Here is a 10,000-nt window from a genome sequence, read left to right on the forward strand (position 1 = left end):
CATGATACAAATCATCTAGCATATGGGCTAGTCTCGGATATCTTTGTTATTACGCCTCCGGAGAGTGGCAGCTAATACCTTGATTAGTACCTCGGAATTATCTGCCACTCCCCTCGGGTAATAACAGCGATTTCCTCTACGTGTCCATACCATAACTAGTAAATGTATGTTGAGACATTGTCCACCACTGTAGGAAGCAGGGGATGATGCCCCCTTGCTCAGTGTAGGAATTGAAATTTTCTGTGCCAGTGACTTTTGCAAATCTGTTTACGGTTTCGTCGGTTTGGCAAGCGAGGTAATTTTTGCTTATACTCATGGTGACATCCAGGGTACTCGTGAACATCTTCCTACACCACTGTTGTCACAATCCTTTTATTCAGAAATCTAAATTTTTTGGTAACATCACGTCTTGCAATTATGACAAACCAAACAATGAAAGTTTTATTGCAAAATGAGCAGCTCAAGTTTACTGAGTCTTGATCATCTAGTTAATAGTGTGGTGTAATATTTGGAATTTTTCACATTTTTTATTACTATATGTTTGTGCATGGATGCATTTGTACTTTACATTGAACAACGAAAGAGTTAATATTAATCTTGTTTTTTACTGCATGATTATTAGCTTAATTGCATGTGTGCACACACAATTGACGTTTGTTTTATGTAACAGAGTATATATTATAAACTTCGAACACCAAAGCCTCCATCTTCTTATAAGCCACCTGTAAGATGATCTTGTATTGTGCAATTGTGTTGTTCCAGTTAAATTGTTACTGCTTGGTTTGGTATATATTTAGGAGAATAAGCGGGTTAGACAATTAGAGGCTGAGCTATGTAGATTACAAGCTGAAGTCGCTGTGAGTTGTTAATTAATGAAATTGTTGTGTCAGATTGTGAATACAAACGGTGTGTATGTATAGGATGCCCATCAACATATTTTATTGCTACAAAATCAGTTGAGCATGAAGTGCAATGATGAAGATGATTCAGCAGTTATAGTAAATATATACTGTGTTTTAAAATTTGCACTTTGTGGCACAATGATGACTGTGTGCACTTACACGCTCGCACACAAACACACACACACATGACGTTTTGCTTTTTTGGTTGAATGTTATATACATTGTAGGACATCGTCACACAGTCTCTGCAGACTGATCTTGAAACATCGAATGAGAGAATTAAGCTTATAACTGCTCGAAATCAACAGTTAGGTGAGTACAATATACGAACAACTATATATGTTTTGTGCTGTTACTAACAGCTACTGAAATGATTTTGTTGTTCCTCGTGAAAGTTGATTTAGGTGGCATTTGAAGTACTTGGGCTTTATTGTAGTAGGAATTAATTAATTACAAATTACTCATCCTTTTTGTTTGACAGAGAAGGATTTGGATGCGAATCGGATCCACAGAGACAAAGTTGAAGAACAAAACTTAGAGCTGCACAGTATGTGTGTGTGTGTGTGTGTGTGTGTGTGTGTGTGTGTGTGTGTGTGTGTGTGTGTGTGTGTGTGTGTGTGTGTGTGTGTGTGCAGTGTGGAAAATAACATAGGACATAGGACAATGTTCCACCAATTTGACCAAATGTGTTGTTTGTCCTACCAAATACCGCACCAGTGTTGGGACGTGTCTGGACAAAACATTCATTGGTATGCATATATGATAGTGTAAACCTTGTCTCTTCGCACGTGGGCGATGGCCTTTCCAATAATGTAACTGTTAGTTCATGAACTTTGGTGCCTTCTAGCATGCTTTATCTAGAGGAAACCTCAACTGCCTTTAGCACTATTTCTCCCTTGGAAGTTGATTATTAAAAATTCTATGCAAAAATGGCTGCAGTAGGGGAGGCACTTAGTTTATGTAACACCATACAAGAGTGTCCTACCAAGGCTCAGTCTGTCCGAGCCAAAGTAATTTCCTATTTTCCACACTGGTGTGTGTGTGTTTGTCACTGTGTGTGTGTGTGTGTGTGTGTGTGTGTGTGTGTGTGTGTGTGTGTGTGTGTGTGTGTGTGTGTGTGTGTTTGTCACTCTGTCTGTGTGTGTGCATGTGTGCACACACACACACACCTCAAGTGAAACAGGTGAGTGTTACAGGGTTAATTGGAGAACTGACGGAGAAAGCCCACCAGCTGACAAAAGACAGTACAACCTACAAGCAGACTGCGGCAGATTTGAAGGACAGATACGATGAGTCACAAAAAGCTAACAATACATTAAAGGATCAAGTTGAGCTATTTCACAGACAACTGACAGAGAAAACAGATGAACTGTAAGTGCATGTTGTTTATACATACAAATGAAATTTCTAATTGTTGTATAATATTTTTAATCAAAAAAAGAAACAATATTATGGATATGGTTATGAATCAATGCATTTTGCTTAATGCTTGGTAGTTTGCACACAATGACTGCTTCTATTCTGTGTTAATTTGTAATACAGTGAGAGGATTAGGTTTGATATGAGTCAACAGCAAGATGTCATTCAAATGATGACCACGCAGCTGCAGAGCCAAGAAGTTGAAATGAGGTTTGTGGTGACATTATGTGTGTGTGTGTGTGTGTGTGTGTGTGTGTGTGTGTGTGTGTGTGTGTGTGTGTGTGTGCATGCACATAACTAAACAAGACCAGGAATAACTTTAGATGTCATTCACTGCGACATTGCTAATTCATTGTCATCGTAAAGTCTTTCTAAACGTTTCATACAGAGTATTGTTGTTAGATCTCTGGCAACTCAAGTATCAGTGGCTCGTATTGATATCGACGAGAAGCAGTCTGCCTTTGATTCATTGAGTAGACAGTTAGCCGAATCACAGCAACTCTTAATGCAGTAAGTACATGTAGTACACATTGTGAGTGCACAACACTGAATGTTAAAGGAGAACTCTCACCAAATACTAAAACTTGTTGAAAGAAAAATGCAAGGCCTGGTATCTTTCTGCAGGAAACCTACGGTCCAGACAGCCACAGAAGCAGAGAATCGGCAACGAGTTGTTCAGACGATTCCCCGTATGTACGAAAGTCTTACTCTCTCGAAGCAACTACTTTAGGTTTTGGTTAATGTATCACAACTTGACACCATATGTCTCACAATCCTTACCTTGAAATGTGCACAGATATCGGTCTTCCTTGCTAACCAACAATCAGAGTTACGCATACTCCACATACTGGTACTAAACACGCCTGCACAAGTAATTTCAATGCTTTATGTCTCCGTTACGGTAAACTTCTGCAGTAAGCGGTTGCAAAGGGTTGTGTCATGAAGTGACAGCTTTCATCTGAGAGATAGTTGATTTTGGTGAGAGTTCTCCTTTAATTGTCTCTCAAATTACTCAACTACAAGTGTTTTAACAGGATATTTTGCACACCGGCTATGTTTGACTATATGGGGTCATGTAGTGACATTAATGTCAGCTATGAGCCATAAGAAACTGGACTTTGTATGGGGGACTATGTCTGTCTCACTGCACGGGTGTGCCACGCCTTTTGTGGGCCCAATCACCAAGCATTAATTCCTTTATGTTGTACGTGGCAAGCGAAGACAATGGACAAACAGCAAATCAGATCTACGAAATGTTTATGAAAGAAGTTTTACCAGAACAGTGTAATTCATGTCTGCAATGGGCCATATCCGCAACACTACTGTTTAAATCAACAACTATGTTTGTGTTGTGGTGGGACCAAATATGCGTTTACCTTTCTTGGTTCTGCTAGACGTAAATGTTGGTCATTTTCTATCATTCTGTGCTTGGCCAGCCACTGCTCTAGTTCTGCGATGTTGCAGTTTCCGACGTTCTTGCCAAACACATCTTCAGCGGGTTGCTTTTGAGACATTTGAACTTCAATCGGAATAAAATGCAAATAGCTATCAAGAGGTTGCGAACAGCTTGACGATAATCGACTGACGGTGCTATGGTGGCAGGCACGATTTATTCATGCTATGGAAAAAACCATTAACGCTGTCTGAAGGGAGCTGGCATGGCTACGTGGTCAGCAGTGTGAATACATGCCAGTCATCTTACCAACAGCCATTGACAATGTGACTCACTGGAATGACCGCTTGCGTGTTTAAGACACCTCTAGGCATCAACGAGAAAATGAGCTGGTGGAGTATGTGAGTGCATGTGCACTGTTCAAACGAGGCAGTTCCCATGATGCAATGAATCAATACTGCAACCAGATTCTTGCAAATGTGTGGTAAACAAATATTTGATCTCACTGCAACCCAAACATAGTAGCTGTTGATTTAAATGGAAGAGTTGCGGATATCGCCTATTGAATTGCCAGATCTCTTCGGAAATAAACAATAGAAGACGTACCTGTCTGCAACTTTTCATGCAAAATCGATCGCTTTCTTCTTAGTTTTACAATATTGATACGGGAATCTAATATTGTGTAACCATGAGTGATTTTATGTCCCGTATGCGATAACTGTAGTTCAATGATTAGAGACTATTGGACTTTGCAGTCATGCGAAACAACAGTCACTATAGATAAAGCTTACAGATAGCACGTTTAGATAGAAAGTAGCGTGTATATTTGTGACAATAAATCCTATTGTACGTGGTGTTCAGAAGGCTCATATCTGTGGAAGCGAGGGTGTAAACACAGCTTCAATTACTAGGAATTTCTTAAACAGCACTCAGCCAAAAGATCATTCACTGCGTGATTTTTTGGAAACTGTTTTAATTTACAGCCCATGGGCCACTAATGAGAGTCAAAATTGTGGTGCACGATTCGACGTTGTGGCCCAAAGTTGGTCGATATTTCAAGGCTGTATTAGAAACATTTTTTACTATACTGCAGTGTACGTACACATTTGGCAACCAGACAGTGGTCTTACACTGTCAAGCATAATGAGAACATATTTGTGTTTTTTCTGAGCATAATTGTAGATTTCAGGAAGCAATGTGATATATCATGTTATGACATCTTTCGAGCTTACATTAAATTTGATGTCTCACTGTTTTTTAATTGTTACTCGACAGTTGTGGTGTTATCCAAATTGTATGACCTTACTTACCATTACCAACATAACATATAGTTTTTATTTTATGAGATGATGTATCATGAGTACAGGATACTCACAGTAGATTTTTTCCTGTAGGAAAAACACATCAATGCTGTAAATAATTACAGATAACGTTGCTATTGAACTAATGTAATCAATCTTTTCTATAGTAAAACAATAGAGACTGATACGACCATCCAGCAGTTGAAAACCAATTTAGCCAAGGCACTAGAGACACAGTGTAAGCTGATGTTGTCTCTTATGCATGGATGTTGTATTTTAGTTCTAGAGAATTGTTTGTATTCAGTTCTATTTAATTAATTAATTTACACTATTGTTGCAATGTAGCAGCTGCTGAATCTGCTTGTGTACAAAAGATTGACGTCGTGGAGAATGAGAAGAATACGTTAATTACTGACTTAAGAATGAGGTGAGCTCTAATTTACACATTTACACATTTTTTGAGTTTGGCTGTCGCCGTTTGTCTACGGCTTATTGTTTATGGCTAAAGTCTATTAAGTGGATTACGTTCTGCTTTTTCACTTTTTAGTAATGCTGAAATTGAAAGACTGAAGGAACACACTTCCAGTCTACAAGACCAGTGCAGTCACATTAGCTCAATTCGAGATGATATGGAAGCCAGTATGAGAGAGAAACAGGAGAAGGTTGATGAGCTTGTTCACCAGGTGGAAGCACAGGAAAAGGTAAGGGACAGCAATACTGCTGAAACCGGGTCATACATTGTATACTTTCCGTGTGAGCTTACCGGTCTTGGATTGGTGTAGCTCAAATGAAGGTATTAGTGTGTAACCAAGACTGTGCCAAACTGCACGGGAAAACATTGGAGTGAACTTGTGCAGCGCTATCTGGGTGGTCTTACTATTTAGCCAATAAGCACATATTTCAACCACGTGCTTACTTTAATCTGCTTGGAGTCACTGTGACTGCAAAATCCGGATACCCTCTGAGTGTTCGTGTTGTGGTCGGATGAATAGGTAGCATCAAAGTTGTTCTGAAATTTTTGGGGGAAAGAGCAGATTAATGGATGCAATCACTCTGATGTCGAGATTTAGATATCATGTGACAATATGCCACTCCTATTTGGATCAATTTGAAAGACCACCTTGTAAACAGGTGCCAGCTTGTTCAGGAGTTTACATCTTGTTGGAAAGAATGACAGGGCTGGTCAGTCACGATCAGTCTTGTCCAGTGGTGTAGCTATAGGCAGTGCTGAAGGGGTTTACAAATCAAGAACAAATATAAGAAGGGTGTACATGTCTGTATCTATGTACATATGTTACAGTATGTATGTAGATGCATGTCTGTCACTAAGGTAACTGAAACTCTCGTGTGAAATAAACTCAACTCACAACTGATCAGAGGAGTTACTCAATTTCAAAATGCAGTCACTGAACTAAACACAAGTAAATCACGCGAGGAGGAGGAGGAGGAGGAGGAGGAGCTTTTACCTCGCTTGATTCATGCACTGTGTTTAGTTCAACTACGGCACGGAAGAGCCTGGCTTGCGAGGCTAGATTGAAGACTGGTTAGCGAGAAATCTTTCTATTAGGGAGTGATCTGGAAATGCAAATTATGCTAGGGTGGGGTTCATGTGCAACCTGTAAACAGTGGTAGCAACTCACTAGCTGTTGTCATGCAGTGTATAAACTTCGTATAATCCAAGTGCTGCTTGACTCTGTTTTTCTCTGCCATTGTAACGACAGAAACAAATATTGATTGTTAAGTAATTTTTAGCTACTTGTATACATAAAGTGTATGAGATTAGCTAATGGAAATGTTGTGTCTACGAAAGGCAATGTGTACCATGTCAGAAAAATATCACGACTTGGAAATGAAATTCAAAGAGACCACAAGGTTAGATTTGCTTGTGAATTAGCTTGCTGATGTTTGCATAGGTAACCATTTACAGTCTTATTAATTAACTGGTTGTGTTCATTGAAATTAATATCAATTACAACTTCAAATTTTCTATGCAATGTTTTATATTTAGATGTTGTTTTATCACTATGTGATTGAGATTGTTTGTGGCAATGTTTCTTTTATGTTTCCTGGATTTATGTTTTGTTTTTATTAGATTGATGGAAGAGAGCAGAGAAGAAGCAACTGTGGCGAAATCTGATGCAGAGAGAGTAGAAAGGTACTAGCATTTGATAGCAAAATGTTAATAAGTGTGATGGCATCAATGGTGTGTATGAAAGGAAGGAGGCACAATAAGTGCACGTGTGAGGGCTTGTTTATTGCAAGCTGTGTGTGTGTGTGTGTGTGTGTGTGTGTGTGTGTGTGTGTGTGTGTGTGTGTGAGTGGTGCGATAGCTCTGTTGGTTAGAGAGTCATCTTATGGATTGAATACATCCGGGACCTTGCAGGGTTGCAGGTTCAAGTCACAGTGATAACGAGCTATGGCATAATTTTCTTGGGCAATAAACTTACACACAATTGCCTCTCTCTACTCAGGAGTATAAATGAGTGTCTGGTCTTTGACTCGGGTGGCAAAGGCCTCCAACTCCGACAAAGTCCATCAGCCACTGGGGTCCGGGTGGGACTTCGGGTGTTCACACCACAGTTGTTATCGCAGTAGGTGCTCCTGCGAGCACCTGGCCAGGCTCCAGGACATTGCTTAGCATGGCCATAGCTCCTGCTTAGTGCACAGGAACCCAGCCATCTGGCTGGGGGCATTATCGTTTAACTGCAACTTTTTATCCATTTGCCATTTTTGCCATTGTGTGTGTGTGTGTGTGTGTGTGTGTGTGTGTGTGTGTGTGTGTGTGTGTGTGTGTGTGTGTGTGTGTGTGTGTGTGAAGAACCATGCCTACAAATGATGGGCTATAGCCCGGTCTAGCCTATGCTACGCTACGTCCCTGTAATACTCGCCATTGGTGTGTGGCAAAAGTGTCATACCTCGACACAAACAAAGTTTAGTCACATTTGCAGTAAATTCCTCCCCTCTCCCTGTAGATCCCTGATAGATACAGATGGTGTACGTTGTTTGTTGTCTTGATTAGATGCAGACTTGAGGAGCGATCAAAGTCTCAACGAATTCGAGACGAAATGAACAGGTTTGTTCTCTGTCAGTCTCCCTCGAGATCGGATCATTCTTACAATGTCTTGTGTAGAATGATTATTGACATGCGAACAAAGATGGTCAATTTTGAACAAGAAATCGAAAAGTACGCAGCTTTATGTTACTTTACCTCACATTCAAGCATATTAAAATTGAAATGAAATTTTTGCTGAAAATTTGCAACTTGCAGATCAGTCAACTGTGCAGCACCATGTATTTATCTCTGAGGCAATTAACAGTTGCCATGCACATTGTGTTGCAGCAGCTTACAGATTGGGAATGCCATACAACTTGTGCATGCATTCACACTTTGTGGGCATGCATGCAATGATTTTCCAGATCAAATAGGATTTAGGGGCTGGTCAATATTAAGTGTCCAGGGGGATAGCAAAATTTGCCGAGGTCCGCATAGTTTGATTGATATGTGACCCCTGCAAAATATGCCTGCTAAAACCTTCTGGCTCCCACTGTCTGTCGGTTAACTTTAGATGACCCCCTAGATGTGCATATACATGCAGTATATATAATCAAATGTATGTACAATGAAAGTAGTCTGTTTCAGAGTTCAAGTGCAGCCTAGGCATGATTTCTAAAGTTGGTCATTTCCATTCAACACACTGACCAAACAGTAAAGTAAGAATTGCCACTTTCAGCAATATGCAAGTGTGCAAAGCTCTTAGAAATATTTAAAGATACTGTTCTTGCATACAATACTATAGTATACAGATAAAAAGTTGAATAATTATGATCCTCCAACAGAAGATGACCCAAATTCTTAGTGAGTCGGTTCACCTCTGTAAATCACTGAATTTCAAACTTATGGTCCCCACAGCAAATTTGCCAGCCTCCCCCGCTCCTCCGACACTTAATAATGACAGGTCTCTTCTATGTATATGATTGTAGTTATACGAATGCGTGATTTTTGTATCTGCCTGGTATTGTTGTAGATGGCGGACTCTGTTTGAAAAATTGCATGAAAAATGTCGTCCTTTCCAAGAGCAACTCGATCAGTATGAAGCCGAGAAAGAACAATTAATGAATGAGAGAACTGTAACGAAAAGTCAGGTATGTGTCTGTGCATGCTTTGTAACTGGAATTTGTTTGTTTATTGATTTTGGTTATAATTGTAGATGGAACAGCTTGGTCGTGATTATGCTCAACTGATTGGGCACCAAAATCACAAGCAGAAGATTCATCACTTGCAGAAGATGAAAGATGAAAACTTTTATCTCAAACAAGTTAGTAGATAGGTCGACACTAGCCTCAAACTTCCAGACCAGAGAGCACGCGAACTCAAGTCTGGACCAAGTCGATACTAAAATGATTTCGGAAATAGCCTTCTAAGCCAATCAGGTCTTTACAACCGGAATGTCGGTTGTAAATTCTGATTGGTTTAGCAATAATTGGTTATGCTAAATACACTAACGCTGATTGTGCACGTGAAATCCTCGTTGGCGGCTAAGTGCATGCCAGAGCCATGATGAAGACTCTGGTGCACGCTCACATCTTAGTTTCAGCTTCAGGTCTTCGATATTTTTAAGCTTGCGGTGACAGGACATGCACAGCAGCGTCGTTCGACCATCACTTTTGACAACTGGTCAAGTAGTAGTCTCGCCAATCGAGCGGTTAGACTAGCTCACTTTCTGCCGTAGAATCAAAGAGTCGTCGTTTCATGCCGTCCACCAAGATGTCGCCGCAAGCATGGCAGACGTCTCTTCTTTGTTTGTGAAACCTCATGGCATTTACAAATGATATGTTGATCTAGGTAAAAAGATCTTATGCTGTTGGACTACCATTTAGCATCGCTTTTGATAAGTACTTCCGAAATCATTTTAGTATTGTTTTGGTCCAGACTAGAGTTCGCACCGCTCTCTAGTCTGGAAATTTGAGGCTAGGTCGACACTGGT

The 10,000-nt window shown here is 40.1% G+C and overlaps 1 protein-coding gene across 2 annotated transcripts in view; it reads left to right on the top strand.

The window, feature by feature from the left end:
• LOC134193962 (hyaluronan-mediated motility receptor-like) overlaps positions 1 to 10,000 on the top strand; it is a 13,094-nt gene that overhangs the window by 1,071 nt on the left and 2,023 nt on the right. Inside the window, exons 4-20 of one of the 2 annotated variants that reach the window (XM_062662836.1) lie at positions 671 to 724; positions 798 to 857; positions 921 to 998; positions 1,130 to 1,214; positions 1,384 to 1,449; positions 2,099 to 2,273; positions 2,445 to 2,531; positions 2,724 to 2,831; positions 5,183 to 5,253; positions 5,361 to 5,442; positions 5,563 to 5,716; positions 6,826 to 6,887; positions 7,108 to 7,170; positions 8,035 to 8,088; positions 8,146 to 8,199; positions 9,041 to 9,158; positions 9,224 to 9,331. In XM_062662836.1, the coding sequence (XP_062518820.1) occupies positions 671 to 724; positions 798 to 857; positions 921 to 998; positions 1,130 to 1,214; positions 1,384 to 1,449; positions 2,099 to 2,273; positions 2,445 to 2,531; positions 2,724 to 2,831; positions 5,183 to 5,253; positions 5,361 to 5,442; positions 5,563 to 5,716; positions 6,826 to 6,887; positions 7,108 to 7,170; positions 8,035 to 8,088; positions 8,146 to 8,199; positions 9,041 to 9,158; positions 9,224 to 9,331 (1,479 nt within the window). The remainder of the gene's footprint in view (positions 1 to 670; positions 725 to 797; positions 858 to 920; positions 999 to 1,129; positions 1,215 to 1,383; positions 1,450 to 2,098; positions 2,274 to 2,444; positions 2,532 to 2,723; positions 2,832 to 5,182; positions 5,254 to 5,360; positions 5,443 to 5,562; positions 5,717 to 6,825; positions 6,888 to 7,107; positions 7,171 to 8,034; positions 8,089 to 8,145; positions 8,200 to 9,040; positions 9,159 to 9,223; positions 9,332 to 10,000) is intronic. The other variant, XM_062662837.1, reaches the window with a different exon arrangement.

The sequence above is a fragment of the Corticium candelabrum genome, chromosome 18 (assembly GCF_963422355.1).
Source record: "Corticium candelabrum chromosome 18, ooCorCand1.1, whole genome shotgun sequence".
NCBI lineage: Eukaryota > Metazoa > Porifera > Homoscleromorpha > Homosclerophorida > Plakinidae > Corticium > Corticium candelabrum.